This window comes from Caretta caretta, chromosome 24, assembly GCF_965140235.1.
Source record: "Caretta caretta isolate rCarCar2 chromosome 24, rCarCar1.hap1, whole genome shotgun sequence".
NCBI lineage: Eukaryota > Metazoa > Chordata > Testudines > Cheloniidae > Caretta > Caretta caretta.
In genome coordinates, this window is record NC_134229.1 from 8060517 (window position 1) to 8081453 (window position 20937).

The 20937-nt window shown below is 42.2% G+C and overlaps 1 protein-coding gene across 3 annotated transcripts in view; it reads right to left on the reverse strand.

The window, feature by feature from the left end:
• ARNT (aryl hydrocarbon receptor nuclear translocator) overlaps positions 1-20699 on the reverse strand; it is a 43117-nt gene extending 22418 nt beyond the window's left edge. The window contains exons 1-5 of one of the 3 annotated variants that reach the window (XM_048827888.2): positions 20602-20699; positions 10147-10258; positions 8177-8230; positions 5643-5687; positions 1824-1868 (exon numbers count right to left, since the gene is read on the reverse strand). In XM_048827888.2, coding sequence (XP_048683845.2) covers positions 1824-1868; positions 5643-5687; positions 8177-8230; positions 10147-10258; positions 20602-20626 — 281 coding nt within the window. In that variant the 5' untranslated portion in view covers positions 20627-20699. Of the gene's footprint in view, positions 1-1823; positions 1869-5642; positions 5688-8176; positions 8231-10146; positions 10259-12180; positions 12622-20601 lie in introns of those variants that run through there. The other 2 variants (XM_048827889.2, XM_048827890.2) reach the window with 2 other exon arrangements.
• Between the last annotated feature and the right edge of the window lie 238 nt (positions 20700-20937).

The window sequence follows — 20937 nt, forward strand, 5'->3', positions numbered from 1 at the left end:
AATATAGGTTTCCACACAGTTACTGTGGTGATTCTCCTTTGAAATAAGTGAACTCTACAGGCCTGATTCTCAGTTACACTAAGGCACCTTTTTCACCATGCTGGACACATAAAGAGGCCGTAGACTGGTTGTAAATGTAATTTCTGTCCACTGCTGGAGTTTCAGATATATGACCATTAGGCACTATGGCTTGCTAATTTTTTTGAGAGGCAATTTCATCTCTAGTATAAAACAAAGTGAACTCTACAAGCGGCCCACCGTCCTTACCTGTGACACACATACCTGTACCTCGTGTCCCACCACCTTACCGCCAATGCGGCGGTACAGATTCCTAGAGATGCATTACAACTAACGCTCCTTGATTTGATCCCACTAGTGGATTTAACATGCCTCTCAGGAATCTGTCTGCTCCTGAGGGACATTCCCTATTGGCCCCCGCAGGGTAGAGGCTAGCATGTGTTCACATGTTGCATTTATGGACCAAGTGTAATTTAGTTGGGTTATGAAGGTGGATTTTTCAAACCAGAACATAATGCCAGGTTTCCTATAGGAAAGATTGGTTAGCGGTGCAAAGAGAGTGGATCAGATGCAAGGAATCACACGATGGGAGATGAAACTGGATGGATGACAGCAAGTGGAAGAAACAGTAAAAAGGAACTAAATACAATAGATGAAAAAGGGAAAAAAAAATTTAAAAATGGAGTGTCACCGTAGGCTTATGCAGCTGTTTAATAGGGACTTGCCTTTTGCTGAAAGGGGAATAGCGTTCGGCACAGTGCTTTGACTATCCCATTCACCTTTAATTCAGCCTTCCATAGCTGCAACAAAAATTTACCTGCCCAGACATGTGTTACTCACCTACCCTTTCTGTCAGAATAATGGGGGGGGGAGGGGGGAAATCAACTAATGATATTTTACTTGCCCCATTGCAAAAGCCTCTTCCCAACAAGAAGGATTTTGCAAGACAGCCGTAAAGAGAGATTGTGGGGTCACTGTTTAATTAAAGAAGAACAAGGACTCCTGGAAGTACTGCATTCTACAGTCTACACAAGCAGCTAATGAGTCCCTCTTTCGCCATAGACACACTTAGGGGTCCTCCTTTAAGCCACTGAACATCTTTCTTATCGGGTCAGAAATATTTCAACTATGAAATGCTGCACTTCCAGAAGGTGTCTCTGCTTCTTAGACAGCATGTAATAAGCCAACCAGAACCTTGATAAACTCTAAACATGCAAACCCATGTAATCATTCTGTGTATTACTTAAGAGAAGTGATTGCTCAAGAACATAGTTTTTTTAAAAAAAATCTTAACTCTTTTACAGCACAGTGCCCGTTCTGTTTTGCCATATACCAAACCAGCATTTGGCATGGTACTGCGTTTAGAAGAAGTCTGGCCAATGCAATTATGATATCTATTTATACAGTGGTAAAAGGCACCATCGCAACATGGCAGGAGCTTACAAACTGAGTATTGTTGCACCTAGCATCTCTCAGTCCAGCAGGAGAGGTTTTACTTGCCAAGGCTGAAGTTAGCAGAGCTACAGTAATCTGTGAAAGCACTGGCCCAGCCACGTTCTGCCCTGCAGTCTTCATGCTGCCTGGGTTTGGATGCAAACAAATTCTTTTGAGGGTATTGCAAGATGTTTTCACAAGGAGAATACAGCTTGAAGTTTCACTTTTGCACAGATTTCCAGAAGTCTGTCCAGTTTCAAGTCCTTTATTGCAGCAGATAAGGAAAAAACAAAGTGGGGATGCCCGCAGAAACATCAAGGAGAGGAAGTACTCTGCTTTGCCATGCTTGAAAACTTCATTCTCCTACCTACCTGGCAAGTCTTTCCTTATCCGCTGAACTCTGCTCATCATCAGACCTAAAAATAAAATTAGTGAACTAAGCTAAAAATGGAAAAAAGTTTAAAGAAATGAAAAAATGGGAAGATGTATTAGGAAACCCAACCTATAGATACATCTGTTCTATAATAAAAACAGATCACAAAACAAGGAGGTCATTAAATGGATTGCTTTATACACTCATCTAGCACCTTCTATCAAAGTGTCTCAAAGCACTCTGAAAACATCAAGCAAGCCTATAAGGTAGGCAAGTGTTACACTCATTTTTACAGATGGGTAAACTGGGGCGCACAGAAATAATTTTGCCCAAGGTCACAGAAGATCAGCAGCAGAGCTGGGAAGAGCTCTCAGAAGTCCTGACTCTCAGTCATATTAAAATACACTTACCTCCCTAAGTAATGAGAAAGAAGGTATTTTTAATCAATACACGCACCCTGTTGATTCGTAGTGTTAACATACTGGTGAGCTAGACAAAAGACACTCAGACTTTGCATACAAGGACACCCACAAATGCCAAGAGAGTCAGAGACCAAGACACAAATGCCCTTTATAACACTGTTAGATACACAGACACCGTGTGATGAGATGGGACATTTGGGACGACCACATTATGCACGAGCAGTGAAACCACAAAGGTACTGTGCAAGTCATCTAAACAAGGGGCCTACAGAAACCTTATAATCACAGCAACATGTATGCCTGTACAGCATTGTTAGAGAAAAGTAGGTCGGGGGGGGCGGAGGGGGGAACACTTTGAAAAGTTCGCCGGTATTTTTTCCAACCCTCTCTGTCCTTCAGACCATGTTGCTTTAGGTACCACATAATGATTCAAAAGCTACATTTGTAAGTTTTCAGATACTAAATGTTCTCCATAAGTCAGGGAGCTACAATCTTATGTTTCATCTCCCACTGCTTGCCAGGCATTAAAAAAGCATGCTCTTCCAAACATACCTAGGGTTCCTGGAGTGGAGCATCTAAGTTTCTGGCCAACTGTGATATACTGGACCTTAAAGCCGTTATTAGTCCTGTACTGAACAGCTGATGTTTGACTTTCGAGCCCTGGTTCACTCAGTACATACTTTGAGGAAGAAGGGGTGGGGAAGAGACTCTGCTGGTAAATGGTGGCCATATGAAAGCTGCTCAGAGGTCCGAGTAGAGATGGATTAATGGGCAAAATAGGTGCAAGTTAATTCCACGGATACAAAGGACTTTAGTCCCTGGGTATCACAATCAAATGTGTGGTATAAATATATATTTTATCCAGCCCCAATCTTTACTGCATTCTTCCATTCCACCAGTAGTGAAAGAGTTTCCAATTCTACACAGATTGCTGTTGTGTGATTACTCTTTATCAATGTAACACCCAGGTATTTGCAGACCTCCTATTCTATACTTGAAGTAACTTGCTATCTTGCTGGCTGCCTGATAGTCAACATGTACAGGAGAGAATGGATCTATTTACACATTAATAATGAACAGACACTAAGTGCTGAAGATATGCAGAATGATGTTGGATACAGTGGTCCTGCACATTAGCCGCTTTTAAACCTCAATGCCTCCACTGTTTTATTTGTTTAATTTTTTAACCACAAGAGTGGAGGTTAAAGACTGTAGCTGTTTGATTTAACCTGGGTAATTAGAAGGTCCATCGCTGCTAACATCTGTAGTTAGGTATGCCAAGATAAGGAGAACCTGATCTCATACTTCAGGGCGTAAGTTGATCACATGCAGAGGGTCAAGATGAATTTCCAGACGACCCCATGTGCAACACTGCACCACTGGCTTGGAGTATTATAGAGTTAACTCAACTCCTGGGAAGGGTCAGGGACTGAAATAGTATATACAACTCGAGCGCTAACGTTCTGACCCTGTAGAACAATCTTAGGATATCACAACACATGATACCAAGAGAACCTGTGCTACATTATGCATCAATAATGCTTAAAGACTGCCTTTTTTTATTATATTTAAGATTCTTTGAAAGCCACCAAAGGCCAGGTTTACATTAGGGAAAGAGGTCTTTTTAACACAGGTTAGCCAGTGCAGGTTGGTTAACATTGACTGAAGGGAATTGGCAATTAACTCAAAGTACAAAAGCCCAGTGAGGTTGAGCCCATAGCATTATCTTAATCTGCCCATAATAGACCTGAAGAGGCTGGTGTTGAGTGTTCGCTCTCCATGCTGAGACTTTTGTTATTAAGACGCTCCTGTGTAAACGCACAGAAATAAGGAGTTAGGAAAGAAACCTGGAAATGCAGAGCTGCTGCGACAACAGAACTCCAGTGCTGGAACACTGTCGCTTCCCCAAGGAAGTCGAATAGGGGTGAGGGGCCAAAGCCTCACTCCCATGCACACCATTTTTAATCTTTTTCCCTTTCAGAGGCCCAACACTGGCACACACATAGTCCTTCTGCCTGAGAAGGGCTTCATATGGAAGGTTCAGTACCATTCCTGCCTCCTCTGCACCCCCGAATCTCAAGATCCACGACCCACCACACTGCAAGGCCCTTCGCCCACAGCGATTTTAGTGAACGGAAATTCTTTATAAACACAAGTAACATCCTTTGCTTTCTCTCCTAAGGAATACAAGCAGTTCTGACACTGAGAAATGGCCATAATTTGTACCCAGAGACGAGCCCCACACCCTGAAGTTTGTATTTTAACTCCAAGTTCAGGAGCGTTTAGATCTAGGGCATTCATTGGTTCAGGTCCACCTCTAGCTGAATGATTTAGTTGCTTAATACAAGTCATTGCATGTACTGATGCTAATGCTCTAGAGTTGCTTATTTTGGCTAAGAGTTTAGCAAAATCAGAAGACAAAATGGACTCTCACAATGAAGACGTGGACTGGAGACAGCATTCAGAACATACATAAAACTCAAACGTTTAGCAAAATTACAAAGTCACATTAAAAAACATTTAAACTAAACATTTCAAATCAGCTTAAATTATCTTCATTCTAAGTCTGCGGTGCCCCTTCAATGCGCCCAAGGCAACTGGAGAAATACAACAGAGCCAGCACCCAATTCTAGATGGTGCAGAGAGCTTCCTGCAAGACATTCAACGCCCTCAGCTCCCACTGACTTCAGCTGTAGTCGAGGAAAGAGTGCTACGGCACCAACACTACCAGACACTTCCCTCAAACTTCAAGGTCAAAGAGTTCTCTACTAATGCTATTGTACTATCTGGTCTCTAAAACAACCCAACCCATTTATCCACACCACTTTGGCAGAATTCCTCTACAAAATATACAAGTAGACAACACCCAGAGCATACTACAGACAGAAAAGGAAACACTGTACAAGTACAGTTTGTTACAAACATGCTGCACACTTGTATTTTTATAAATACAATTTTTAGGGGGGAAGGATAGCTCAGCGGTTTGAGCATTGGCCTGCTAAACCCAGGGTTGTGAGTTCAGTCCTTGAGGGAGCCATTTAGGGATCTGGGGCAAAAATTGGGGATTGGTCCTGCTTTGAGCAGGAGGTTGGACTAGATGATCTCCTGAGGTCCCTTCCAACCCTGATATTCTATGATTCTACAAGATTTGGGGGCTCCTAATCGACAGCTGAACAAGAGAGACACTGAATTAGTTTGATACCTTTACAATCAAACTGCTCTAAAGCAATTTTGCAGGATTTCTAGCTTCCCTGGTGCAAGATGTAGACTTTCCTCAGAAAAACACAAAAAAAGAGAAGGGTGCACCTACATGCACTAACAGGTAGGTGAGGTGCCCTAGATACAAGCAGTATGACTTTGTGGGTTTTATCAACCACAGTACTGTGAATTCTTACCTGGCAAATCTCTCTTTATCATTTGGCATCTGATCATCATCACATCTAGGAGGGGGGAAAAGGAAAAAATGTTTTAAAATACTTACATGTCATTCCTTTTCAACAATAAAGTAACAAGCTGATTAAATTGTGTGGGAGAGCCAGACGCTGAAACAAAAATACTCCAGTTACGTAGAATACAAGTTACAACCCGACATAGTGAAGTCATAGCTTTGTTTCCCATTGCCAAGTGCATAGAGATTAATAAGCCTATTAGTTACATTTCTTCCATGTGACGCAGAAGAGTGAGCTCATACCAAGATCACCCACCTCTCACTGCCTGAAAGTCGTAAGTAAAATGGCTTAAATTATGCTCTGAAGATGCAGTTTCTCCCATAGCCTCATCAGGTCAATGACTTAGAATTCAGTAGATAAATCCTACATACACTACAAAAATAAAGAAGCCGGAACCATTGTCATGCTTGTTAGCCATTCCAAAGCCTAAATGGCATTAAACTGCATAGCAAAATGCCATGCAATCTGGGAAAAATTGAAAAGTTGACATATGGATATTGAGCTTCATTAGACTCAGACTCTAAAGCCAAAAGGAAACATCACAATCATCTAGTCTGATCTCCTGCACATTGCAAGCCACAGAAACTCACCCACCCACTCCTGTGGTAGGCCCACAACCTCTAGCTGGAGTTACTGAAGACCTCAGATCTTGATTTAAAGACTTAAAATTACAGAGAATCCACCTTTTACTCAAACCAGCAAGCGACCCGTGACCCATGCAGCAAAGGAAGATGAAAAAAATCCCCCAGGGTCTCTGCCAATCTAATCTTGGGGGGAAATTCCTTCCCGGCCCCAAACATGGCAGTCATTTAGACCCTGACCATGTGGGCAAGACCCACCAGACGTACATTTGGGAAAGAATTCTCTGTAGTAACTCAGAGCTCTCGCCTTCTAGTGTCCCATCTCTGGCCGTTGGAGAATACTTGCTAACAGCAGTCGTGGATGGGCCATATGACATTGTAGGCACCCCTCAGTCTTAACACAAGTTCGGGTTTTTTACCCCATGTCTCCCCTTGGAAGACAGCTCCAGAACTTCACTCCTCTAATGGTCAGAAACCTTGATCTAATGTCAAGCCTAAAGTTACTGATGGCCAGTTTATATCCATTTCTTCTTGTGCCAACATTGGCCCTTAACTTAAATAACTCCTCTCCCTCCCTGGTGTTTACCCCTCAGATGTATTTACAGAGAGCAATCATACCTTCCCCCACCCTTCATTTTGTTAGGCTAAACAAGCAAAGTTCCTTAAGTCTCCGCTCATCAGGTAGTTCTCCATTCCTCTGATCATGCAGAGAAGGGCTACAGGTTCCAGTTCTAATTCATGTTCCTAAAACATGGGAGACCAGAATAGCACAGTGTTCCAGAAGAGGTCTCACCAGTGCCTTGTATGCTGGCAATAACACTTCCCCATATCTACTGGAAATACCTCGCCTAATGCATCCTAGAATTGCATTAGAGTTGTCTAAACCAAAAAACTAATCCATGTAACTGGACTACAGATTAATTACATGAGATCTTCATGGCTTCCCATATGGATTATGATAAACAGGGATGTTTGCAGCCACTGGGAGTTCTCAGCAGTAGGGGGCTGCTGTAAGCTAACCTAGAGCATCCGTACACTAGATTGAATGGCAAATTGCTAGGGTAGTAATAGAAACTCTGCTCATTAGCGAAAGGGTTTGACCTTGTTATAGGAGAAACATGCTATTAGGCTGGACTTGTATTCCCAAAGGAAACACTGAACAGCTGCTTAACTCGCCTTCAAAAGATCTAAAAGGAGTTAAATCACATTTGCTTTTCCCCATTAGCCACTTCGTTACACCAGCAGGGATGTTTCTGCAGTGCCATACTTAATCTTATCAACTGAAATAACCAAGTGATGTATTACTGTACAGCTAGTAACAGTGTTGTCGTGGCTCATCAAGAATTGCTACTAGCAGACATTTTTGTTTTAGGCATTCTAGCAGGAATACCCGAACACAGAGGACAGCAACCAAACATATGACAGGACACTATCTGGTCTGCTTGTCTGAAAGCTACCCAAATACCACTGCATGGTGTGAATGAATACACCAGTCCAGTTTCCAGACAGTTAACGCTGTCTCTTTGGCTCACTCCAGTGGGTTTCGATATGATAGAACAGTATCTGTCCTCCTGCATCCTGGTATGCTGAGATCTCTAGTGCTTTAGCACACCAGGGATGTGTGAAGAGAAACCATTTTATCTGAGTCTCCTTGCTTTGATTAGCTTACCCTAGATGCTGACCATTTGTGTTCTCCCCACCCCCATCCAACAGACCTTGTGTTACTGCAGATCATCCCCCTGCCCAAGGAGGGCTGCTGTGCCTTCCTCCAAAGGGGGTCAACCCCACTCCCACCAGTGCTGGGAGGGAAGCCCTCCCCGTGCAAAGTGTTTTCACCTCATGTTTTACCATAAGTTTTGTATATTTTAACGAGTGTATGAATGGAAAGAGCAGCCTCACCTGAGGAATTTATTGTTCCCTTCATCATCATCATCATCATCATCAAAATCAAGCCTGAAAAACAGAAGCAGGAGAAGATCAACCATTATCAGAGATGGTTTCTCCTTTCAGGCTGGTTATCCAGTGTCAGCCCTGCAACCTGCACCTTGGAAAGATGCAGAATTTGTTTGAAACTGATATTAAAAACAACCCGACATTACTGTAACCACTGAGAAGAGCCAGGAAATTCAGACAGGGGGCTTCCCATATGCACTTGTCAGAAATGGAGGGTGCAATGGTGCGGAAGGCCATTTGGCATGAGATCACCTTCGCCATGCAACAAGGACAAGTGCAGAGTCCTGCACTTAGGACGGAAGAATCCCATGCACCGTTACAGACTAGGGGCCGAATGGCTCGGCAGCAGTTCTGCAGAAAAGGACCTAGGGGTTACAGTGGACGAGAAGCTGGATATGAGTCAACAGTGTGCCCTTGTTGCCAAGAAGGCCAATGGCATTTTGGGATGTGTAAGTAGGGGCATTGCCAGCAGATAGAGGGACGGGATCGTTCCCCTCTATTCAACATTGATGAGGCCTCATCTGGAGTACTGTGTCCAGTTTTGGGCCCCACACTACAAGAAGGATGTGGAAAAATTGGAAAACGTTCAGCAGAGGGCAACAAAAACGATTAGGGGACTGGAACACATGATTTATGAGGAGAGGCTGAGGGAACTGGGATTGTTTAGTCTGCGGAAGAGAAGAATGAGGGGGGATTTGATAGCTGCTTTCAACTACCTGAAAGGGGGTTCCAAAGAGGAGGGATCTAGACTGTTCTCAGTGGTAGCAGATGACAGAACGAGGAGTAGTGGTCTCAAGTTGCAGTGGGGGAGGTTTAGGTTGGATATTAGGAAAAACTTTTTCACTAGGAGGGTGGTGAAACACTGGAATGCGTTACCTAGGGAGGTGGTGGAACCTCCTTCCTTAGAAGTTTTTAAGGCCCAGCTTAAAACATTTTAAATGTTTTCCTTAAAAAAGGAAAACAAAACGAGTTAGTGAAGTCTGAACTGTACAGTTCGTATTCTTAGTGATATTAGATGGCATCACTGCGTTAGACACGGGCCAACATTTTGACTGTAACCACTTTTTGTGTGCATAGGAGGGGGGAAAAGAGTTGTCACTTTGCTTCATTTCAAGTTGGAACCTAGTATACAGAACCAGCTCAGCTGCATACAAGTCTGTAAATAAAATGCAAGGAACAAGCAGGAGGCAGAGTGGGAGGGACCTGTGCTGGAGCCGTAGAGCAAAGCTGTTAGGGGAACGTTTTAGTCAGCTTGAAAGTAAGAGGATTTTACCAGCAATGGGCATTTTAGGAGAAACTATTCAAGGGCTCTTTCCCGGCCCCTGCAACCTGCAAAGGTATTTTAGCAAAACTAAACTGCAGTGTAAGCACTACTGCTACAATAAACTCTCCCTACAGAGTCTCAGCAGAAAGGCGTCGCAGGAGCCTTGCCAGTGGATCGGCATTCTCCATTCCTTCCCACAGCCTCAGCCTCTGCACCAGCAGAAGTGTTTTCTCCTTTGCAGCTACCATATTCGGGAGCAGACTCCTTACATCTGTGCTTCAGTGACCCCCAAGTCACTCCCAGCCTTGGCTGAAGACATCTTTTCTCTTTCGTCGTGAAACTCACCTTCTTTTGACCGTACCCTTTAACTCGAATCATGTTAACTTAGGGCATTTGGGGATATGGTTTGCATAAAAGACAACAAGACAAATAGACTAAGGGTATGTTTACACAACCGACGTTAAAGCTCTGCCGTGGCAGCACGTTAACGTGGCTGTGTTGTCGCGACTCCAGCGTAGTTAAATCCTTTCAAAGGAAAGGCAGTTTCCTCATTACAAGGCTGACCACTCCTTGCTACGTTACACAAATTGCTCTGCAAAGGAGCAGACACTGTCTCAAAGAGCTTACTGGGTTTTTAGTTATTACAACTTACCCTGGTCGTCTCTTGTTTGTTCTCTGGACAATGGCTACTCCAGCCTGCGTACCAGGTCCAGGGTTCCCAGAAGCAACTGCTGCACCCAAAGAGGGAACATCCGATGCCATTTCTGAGCAGGAGAGAAAAAGCAATGATGCCAAGTCCCGCTATGTTTCAGATTTTGAAGCGCGTTATCCATTAGAAGTGATTAAATCAAAGCCCCAATGCAGTTAAGTCCATAATCTATTTAAATGGGTAGACTTTATACAACGTGCAAGTTGGATTCTCAACTAGCTCTCCTCTCCAAAGCCTGTATTAAGGGTATATTTCAAGCTCTAAGCACATGCTGTTTTCATAAGATCAAAAGCTCAGATCGTCAAACTAAAAGATGTGCTCCTTTTAAGGAGGAGGAGGAGCTTGGTGTGGTCATGGATGGAAGCAGAGACTGACTTCAAATGCTAGTTGGCCCCACTCTGGTATGCAGAAGGGAGAGGAAAAGAAAGCTGTGAGCTACTAAAATGATTAATACAACTGGGGAAAGAAGAGTGGAGCTTTATTATGTAAGTAACTGTGCTGAATTGGACCAGGGAGACATCCTGAAACCATTCAATCCTCAGCCTCACTAGTGGGATTGCCAATTTTAACACCGGTCACCACTCTTGTTCATTATCTATCGTCAGCAACTCATTTCCAAAATAGGCCAAACATGGAACAGCAGCAGCTATGGTCATTACCAATCTGGGCTGGATTCAAACTGGTGATCAAGTCAGAAAGATCTGTCTGTCCTTAACGAAGCTATCTAATAATCCCTGCTTGCTTCTACAGTTCCAATCTAACTTCACACTGAGTACTTATGCTGAAACACAAAGCTAAACAGCACTGACTCCATCTGAACACAAATATATTAACGATGTGCCTCCATCGAATGGCAGAACAATTGAGGAGGAAGCATACTCAACATAGCAGTATTGTCCCCATTTTTGGTGCCACACTTCTTTGGTGCCAGAGAAGTGATTTCCTTTTACTGAAAGGAGCGCATAGTATAAGTAATGACAGGTTTCAGAGGAACAGCCGTGTTAGTCTGTATTCGCAAAAAGAAAAGGAGTACTTATAAATTGGTTAGTCTCTAAGGTGCCACAAGTACTCCTTTTCTTTTTGTAGTATAAGTAAGTTCTTATTAAGGGAAGACTAAGGTTTTTGCTGCAAACCCTCTCAGCCAAAGTAAAAATTCTAACCTGGAGCAACTTCTGAGCACAAGAAACGAGCCAGATTTAAAATATGCATGTTAGAATTCAAAGCCAGTGGAATTATTCACATTTTGTACAGAGCTGAGTTAATTAAATTTAATGAGATGTTTCCTGCCCCATTCTAACATATTCATGGTTCACTCCCCTAGTAAGAATTGTGTCTAAGCATATAAACCTCCAAATGAATATGTTAATTACATTACTGGCTTTTAAAAAGCCAGTAACTAAGCTGCCTGCATGGTATAAAGTTTCAATAAAATAAACCAGAGGGAAAACCAAGATCTTGTGCAAACCAAATCTCCCCTAAATTTGTGGTTTTGAGAGAGAAGGACATTCACAGTGATAGCATAATGGGAAAAGCATCTAACCATTGCAACAAAGGACCCAACCTGCTTACTGCCCACCCATTTGAAGGATTACCGAATAAAAGTTCAGCATGGGATTGGTTTGTGTTTTCGTTTTTAAACTGGAAGACTGAAAACTTTATGGTAAGATGCAAATCACACAAACCTCACCTAGAAACAGTTCTTTGGCTAAACAAGGCATAAGTTACTCCTCCTAACTAGGACCATTTTTGGAGCTAAAATCTTTTGCAAGTTATTTAACTGGGATAAGTTACAGGAGGTTATAACACAGAAGGGAACCAGAGGAAAGAGAAGACCTGTGGGAGAAAATGGTCATGGTATTCAGAGATTGTGGTACTTGATATTGAAATAAACTTCTATAAAGGGTTCCACACCTGAAATACAAGATGCTTAAAATGGTACCGTGAAAGATTTAAGACATGAATACAACGATTTCTTACCTGAAAACAATCTAAAATGTATCAGCAAAAAGCTTTCAAGTTCTTCGTTCACAGTTTAAACTATCGGGCCAAGCCTATTATACGTCAACAACTTTCAACTCTCATAAGAATGGAGGGTTCTCAGTTACTTGCAAGCTCAGGCACTGGGTTTGAGAGCAGTCTGTGCACTGGCCCTAAGCAGGATTTCCCCGGCCCTCGAAGAGGATTGCTCTGTGCCCTAAGCTATTTTATAGATGGGCTCAGAAGGATTATGGTTTTAATCGGTAAATGTCAGTTTCACTGTACACATGCAAACCACAAACAATATTTCCATTAAAATTTACAGATAGGCAGAATAAGAAAAATGCTGCTTGAGAACTTTAGTGTTTGATTTCAGCTATTTAGTTTGTGTATTTTGACATATGATGTTGACAATTTATAATGTAATGGTTATAGATTCAAAAAGTTAGTTTTAAGTCTACCATCACTAAATAGTTATTGTACGACTCCCCTGACAATTTCCTGCAACAGTGAAAACTTAAATTGAAAAAAAAAAAATGCTTTAAAACCCCACGGATGATATTCACTGAAATTATTTAAAAAAATAAAATCTAATTCTGCCAAGCCTATTTACGGAGCACATAGTATGCTTTGTCAAATGGCTAATATCACTGTTCAGATTGGCCTGCTCTACACAGAAATTATGCAAGTGCACTGCTAGTAAGAAAAGTGTTGGAGTACCGTTCTAGTTACCATGGTTTGAATTGTAGTGTACATAGGGCACTAGGTAGGTATTTATCTTTCACATTTCTATAATGTGTCATCAACCTCTAGGCTCACTTACAACCAACCTCACTAAACTGTTAACCCAGTGTTAGACAAAGCAACCCCCCCCCCCAAAAAAAAAGAAAAGGAGTACTTGTGGCACCTTAGCGACTAACAAATTTATTTGAGAATAAGCTTTTGTGAGCTATAGCTCACTTCATCCGGATACAGACTAACACGGCTGCTACTCTGAAAGCAACCAAAGTAGCTCTTCACTCCAACTAAAGAATCCCGCCTGACTCTCCAACTACAGCCTTGGCAAACAGAGCCTTGCAGCATGCCCTGAAGGTGAAAAAACACTTCTGCCTCATCAGACCAGTAGGGACAGGGGAGACAGAGGCTGGATAGTCAAGTGGATAGAACACTGAACTGGAACTCACAAGAGACCTAGCTGAAGTCCTGGCCCAGCTGAAATCAATGGGAGTTTTGTCACTGAAGTCAATGGGGCCAGGATTTAATTCCAGGACCAATTCCTGGCTCTGCCAAGCCTCCTCTCTGTGCATCCGATGAAGTGAGCTGTAGCTCACGAAAGCTTATGCTCAAATAAATTGGTTACTCTTTAAGGTGCCAGAAGTACTCCATTTCCCTTCCCACTCTCTCTTGCCTATTTAGACTGTAGGATCTTTGGGGCTCCTGTCTTACTAGAAGCTTGTACAGCGCCTACCACAATGGTACCTTGATCTCAATTAGAGGCTCTATGTGCTACTGCAATACAAATAAAGTAGGTTTCAGAGTAGCAGCCGTGTTAGTCTGTATCCGCATCCAATGAAGTGAGCTGTAGCTCACGAAAGCTTATGCTCAAATAAATTGGTTAGCCTCTAAGGTGCCACAAGTCCTCCTCTTCTTTTTACAAATAAAGTAGTGAGCCTCTGGCAGCTTCCAGTACTACAGATACTGCAGTCAGCATATTTTTTTGTTCTCTTGCTGCAATTATACTACACAGCATACAACACACTATACAAGTTTTCATATCACAGTAGATTATTACAATAATTTCATTAGCTAGCCAAGAGTACTGTAATCAAGACATCTGGTCATGAACCATAACAAAATCCATCCATTTGGAGTAAAATGAACAGCACACAGCCACAAATCAATCAAGACACTTATGTTAGATATTTTGGGCGTGAAATATGCATTATCTACTCCATGACTAGACTAGCTTTGGGGGATTTTTAAAGTCATTCTGTGAGAAAAATCACTCCCCACACAGCAAAAAGATATACGCTAACAACTGTCATTGTTAATAGTCAGAAACATTTTTTGTTATGCATTTGTGCAAGAATTCAAGTGATCTGATTTCAAAGAGATTAAAACCTAATACTCCAAAGCATTTTTAAACAGTACATGCAGGTCTCCCAAAACATTTCACCAAAATACACTGCTAGCCTGCATTAGTCTCTTTTGCACCTCCCACCTGAGTTTGGTTCATACCGCTGCATATCATCACAGCAAGGCTATGCCAATTTGCAGAATTTACCAAGGGCGACTGCTCTGTGGAATAAATAACTATTGAGCCTGGCAATTCGCAGAGCTATTATTCTCAGCCTTATCAATAGCATGGGAATTCTAGATATAAATACCAAACTATAGCAACAGAAGAGGGTACTTCATTTTTTTTTTTTAAATGACGGCTTACTAAAAGCCCCAAAACTTTGTCATCATGAAAAACCCATTCTGCAGGTGAATTCAATATGGCAAAGGAGATTAAGGGCAAAGGGCAGTTAGGTTCTTGCCTATGTTCCCTGTCAAACTTTTATGGATGTTTGAAAAATAAAACCTATTCAAAGAATTTTCCCCATAAAGTGATGAGTTCCCGGTGTGTCTGGAAAGACCTACGTTTTAGTAAAAAAACATCCTTTCCCTCCTTCCTTTCTGGTGACTAGACCACCTATTGCTGCATAAGGCTCTTAAATGTTTTGATTGCCTAAATGTTTGGGGAACACAATAGTTTTGAATCTGGTTTGTTTGGTTTTTTTAAATACATAGCTTCTCCTGTCTCTTGAGATCTAAAGCATATAGTACTGAGCGATATGGTGTTGATGTTGCTTCATTTGTTTAGTAAAACCTAATCCTCGGTTTGAGGGTAATTTAAGTGGTTTAGAAGAAATCTCGAAGGAGGAGTTTGCTTTTTGTCTAAACTTGTGCATATGTGGCTGCTCAAGGAGCTGTTGGCTTTATGGTGCATGTAATTTTTTCCGGTTTAAACCATGATATTTGCATTTCTGGAGTTCCTGAAACTGACACTGTATGTCACTGTTCTATTAAGGTGGGAGGAACTTCCGGTTAAAGACGGAGGAAGGAAATGACGGTATATTTTTAAGACTGATTTACGAGCAAAACAGCAATTTTTTTTTAATTATTATTTTTTAAACAAAGCTCCTTTCTGGTCTGTCTGAACGTTCACTACATTTCCAAGGGCCACTGCCAGGACTGAGAGCTAAAATAACAGGGCTTCAGGGGTTTTTTTGTTGTTGTTTTTTTAACACAGCTGCACCATATGAATTTGGGCAAGTCACTTTACCCCTTGCCTGTTCCCTATCTGTAAAAACTGAAACCGCACTGCACACTTGCCTACCTCAGAGGACGGTTGTGAGGCTTAAGAAAACCAAGTCTGTAGAGTGCCTTGAGATCAGAGGGTAGAAAGTGTTACAGAAGGACAAGTCCCATATTTAAGTGTTAAAGGGATAAAAAAAACGTTGTGGAAAATCCATTTTTGTTCCCTTCACCTGGGGGGAAAAAACCCTCTTTCAAAATTGTGTGTTAAAAATAGGAGAACTTTTGTCATTTGGAAATATTTATATGAACATAAATCCCTTTCAAATGTTAAGCACCAAGCTCCCGTCTTTTTTCCAACCTTAGTCTGAATACAAATTTTATACTGAAATTAGAAGGGAAGGGATGAGATCAAGGCTTGTGGTGCCTTAGGGAACATCAGAGTTATAAAACTACCCAAGAGCCTAGAGGTGAAGAGAAACAGGTGGAGAGACTGAAAAGAAGGACATGGCTAATGGGTGGAATCAATGGTCACAAGAGGAAAACGGTGGAGTTATGAACTGTTCAGAATGTTGCTAACCTAGAAATGTCTGAAATGAAGGTTGGGCATGCCACTGGCTTCTTCATCCTTTTCAGTCCTCAGCACTGACTTCAACTTCATTAAGCAGTTTCTTATTCTCACTGTATTAAACTTGGAAGCTGCTGACCAATACAGGAAACTAAAAAATAGTGATCATCAAGTGTCAGCGTATGAAGTTCTGACTAAAGCTGCCTACGGATGAAGTGGTAGGAAACAAGCATTTGAATAGTCTGAAGTAACGGATCAACTGAAGCAGTGACAGCATTATTCTACTGAAGTAAATTGTAAACACTGTCAGGAGTTAAGCAGCAAGACAGGAAAGAGTCATGTTCTTAAGTGTGAAGAAACCAACTTTCTGCAAGATCAAATGCGTCACTGAGAGAAACTTTTGTCTGCCAAAGTGGAAGAGCAGATCTTCCATGACCCTGCAAACAGGATCTGTTTTACATTATCGTCAGAGAAACATAGTCAAAATGATAAGATGCAAGTCTTTCTTCCAAGCCTTTCCAGCAGCTCTTCAACATCAGCTCCATCCAGAAGCAATACATGTTTGCCTTCAGCACCCATCGTATCAAATGACCACCCCAAAACCAGGACCACAAAAGAACAAAAACACACAAAATGCAGAGAAGCTATGAATCTTTTGCATTTCTAATCAATATGACTGACTGCAAATGCAAAACACCATAGCTTCAGTCCAGAACAGGAAGAGACTGAAACATAACTGATGGAACATGACCTTCAGTTCCTTCCTTCTCTTCTAGCATTTAAAATTGAATATCCAGATTTGCACATCAATTCTGTTTGTGAAGGAGGTTGCCTCAACTGGTGGCATGAAAATGGTGGAATATCACAGAAGTAAAAACTTGAAAGACAGAATGGCTGAATTCAGAATTGTGTACTTTAAGAGCTCTGCACATGCCAATTCAGCCAGTTCAGTATCAGTTTTGCATATTTTAGCACAAGACTTATTTGACCAAAACTTGATAATAGGCTAGGTATGGAAACAGCAAGGAAGTTTACAGAAAAGCTGATCAGTATCTGATAGTAGCTACAACAGAGCGGTAGGCCTAACTAGTTAGAAGACTTGATTATTGCATTCTTCTCTTTCACTCACAGAACTGCAAGCTTTACTGTTTGGATAGTGTCCCTGACTTTACTGGTTTGCATAACTATGCTTAAGAAGGGAATTGCATACTGGTGTTGTTTCATTTAAATAAAGCCCATGTTAATAGGTCTCCCCAGTTTAGGGAGGGTAGGAAAGAAATCACAGCAAACCCGAACGTAAGTCAGTCAAAAAAAATCTGATTACCCTTAAAAGTGACATGTTTTCCAAATGTCTTGGTCACCTTTAGCATCTCAGGTATTTTTAAAAAACAGAGCATATTTAAAAAAAAATAAAGAAAGAAGAGCTGTGCATTTATTATGAGTCAGGACACAGTTCACACCCCCATGCTTTACCAAGGCTCTTAGGAAAAGAAGGTGACATTAACAAGAATCCAACAACAAATAAACCTTGTAGCTTTCACTTTACTGCCAAAACCAAAAAAGCAGATAGGCACAACAGGGAATGGAGGTTCATAACAAAACTAGAAGGTCAAATATTTGTCCTATCGACCTTAACAGTGTTCCCATAATCCAAAAAAGTATTAAGCTTGTAGATTGATTTGAGTAAAGCAGTTTTCACTGTATACTTCCATCTGAGATGCATTTTTTCCTTTCACTATTCCCTTTTATTCTTGGGATGTTATTCCACTATTCCAATCAAAAATCTTACCAACAACCAAAATGTCATTAAAAATTATCCTTAAGATACTATGCTTAATGAAAGAATGACTGAAGAGAATTGCAATCAAACCTTAAACTATGGGGGAGCCATAGATTAACTGCTGGGGGACTGACTGGTGGAAAGATATGGTGCTTTAAGAAGAAATTTAAGATGTGAGAAGTACTTCTTTTTAAATGAAAAGAAGTAGTCCACTCAGCAATACGTTATACGTTGCTTGCTGCTTAGGTTGAAACATAAGAACTTATGAACAGCAAGGCTAATGTGAAAATTGACTTAAGCCCAGAAACGTGCACTGAATGCTTCCACTAAACAGGCTTGGGACTTGATTCTGCAAGCTGTTTGGCATAAACACACCCTGCACCTGCAGAACTCCAGTGAAGTCAGCGAGGGTCCACAAGGGCACAGTGGTCTTCCTGTGCAGAACTTAAGGATCTGGGCCCTAATGTTGAAACTGCTGTGCTTTTAACAAGTTGTAAATTGCAACATATTTTGTTAACAGTTTTACCCATCACCACACTCACAGCCTCCTTAATAGGAGGACATTGAGTTAAGCCAGAAATATGCACTGACTCACCTGAACTTTGTAGTCCACTTTTTAAGACCAAAGGGGAAAAAGGGGGTCAAAGATTGCAAGAACAGCAGCTGATAAATAATTTATCTTACAAACATTATCCTTGTGTATACAATGAATGCTTACGCAGAGAGTAAATAATTTTTCCTGTTTAGAGAACCAAGCTATTATTGCTCTGCTTGTCACACTGCAGCCATGCAGTTATAAACATTAACCACAGATGGAAAACTTGTTCTTGACATGTGAATTTAGCAATGTTTAAAGAGTGCCTCTATAATGCTAAATATCATGCAACTCAGCAGGATGAAGTTGCATAAACATTGTGTCATGTGTGAACAATACAAAACACTCATTTCTTTGAACTACAAAGGAAATACTCAAATGTTATTGTGCTACAAAGTCTGGTTTACAAAATGTTTTTTCTCTAGCTTTACTGCATCAAGCAATTATTGCCGTGGATTTAACTACACCTCTTTTGCTCATGAAATTGCAAGAGAAAACAAAATTCAACACTAAAATAAAACAGTCCAAGCAGACAAGAAAGGAGCAATATCTTTAATAAGGCCCCAACCCTGCAAACATGTACATGCTTAACTTTTTACTACTTTGAGGAGTCTCATTGATTAGTTAAGCACATATGTACGTATTTGCATGATCGGGGTCTCCATTTCAATCTCAGTTGCCATATTCTGACTGAATGGCAACACAAGCACCAATGACTCAATTATGGGCAACTCTAGCTTAAGGTTGTTGTAAAATTTCAGTTCTTTATATGTGAAACCACAACCACGTATTTCTAGACGTCAGTGCTGCGCCCTCGCCTCAAGCTCACCACAAGCTAAAGACCCAAGATGCTTTCTTGATCTTGAAAGCCACAAAAGGTTACTATATGCAAATTACGTTTAGTTAGAATGAAAATTTCATCCTTCAAAATTCTATGGAACAGTACTAGATGAACCTGAACTCTCTCAGCCCAAGACCCCTAATCAGCCTCAAGCCACAAATGAGAATAAACAGAAAACACCACAAAGGAACACAAGCAGAGGCCAAAATTCTGATCTCAGTTACAACACTGTAAATCAACAATAACTTCACTGACATCAAGGAACTTGTGACAGATATACAACAATACAAATGAGAAGATTTTAGCCAGAAATCTACAATGAGATGTGAAAGATTCCATTTTAAATCAGCAAGTATCAGAAGTACCAGATTTCCCCCTACACCCAGACAAAAAGAGCTCCTGTTGTAAATCAGAGTTTACAAAGAGAGAAAGCTAGAAGCAGAGTACACACTCCACTCATGCCCTTGTGTGCTGTTAGTTTTGCCAATCAGTTTAGAAATGATGAAATGGGATATTGTTTTTATTACTATAAATTACAAAGTCCTTACATTTTGAGCAATTAGCAAGAGTAGATTTTGTGCCTTGCCAGGGCAAAAACAAGTCAACATACAAAATAAAAGATCTGGAAATAACACCCCAATATTAGCCGTTAAAAAAAACACAAATAAAAAATTAGAATTCTCTGGAGTGCACCTACAGCACGCCAACCAGCAATCATTTTACAAATAAAGAATAAAGAGAGACACAGGAGCATACAGCCTGGGCTGTATGCACATGTGGACCTTGAAGGGAAGCGGGGTATGCTTAGGCACATGCTAGCCAGCAACACAACACAACCTGGTGCACAAAACTGAAGTGCAGAAGGAAAAAATAGGGGAGGATTCATGGGGGGGGGGGAAGAAGAGGAGTAGGTTCAGCCCCACCTCATGTATTCCCCATTAAAGGCCCCAGCTAAGCCTTCCCCCCCAAGTTTAAATATGACGGGAGACCCACCCCAACCCCAACTCTCAGACCTAGAGTTTCTAAATTCCACTACCTTGAGTTCAGCACAAACATCCCTGGCACCCAGCCCGCCCCCTCCAGTCCACCCTCCCCCCCGCGGTCACCCCTTCCCCTCCCCCCCAAGCTCCCCGGTCTCCCCTCCCCGGTCACCCCTTCCCTCCCAAGCTTCCCCCCCTCCCCCGATCACCCCTTCCACTCCTCTCCCAAGACTTGTCCATTAGGTCCCTCCTCAGTCACCCCCCCCCGCCTCCGTCAGGGCCCTCCCTCATCCCCCTGCCCCAGCCCCCGTAGGGTCCCCGGCCCACTTGCCACGCGCGGGCGGGCCCTGCACTCACCCGGGTTGGCGGCGGCGGCTGCCATGGGCCCGGGACCGCCCCCCCCGGCCCGCTCGCTCAGTCCCACCGCCACTTCCAAGATGGCGGCGCAGGAAAACCCGCCCCGTTGCGGCGCAACCGAGCTTGCCCGCTCAGCATCGGAGGGAGGGCGGGCAGCGAGGGCGGGAGCCGCTCCCTGACCCTTCCCCATTGGGTAGGGAGGGGAAAAGGGCGGAGTCACCCGGAGCATAAATTAGGCTGTCTCCGCAGGCTCCGCCCCCTCCCGCCACGGGGGCGTGGCCAGAGAGGGGCGTTCTGCTGGGAAAGATTTAAAGGGCGCGTTTGTTGTGAGGGTGT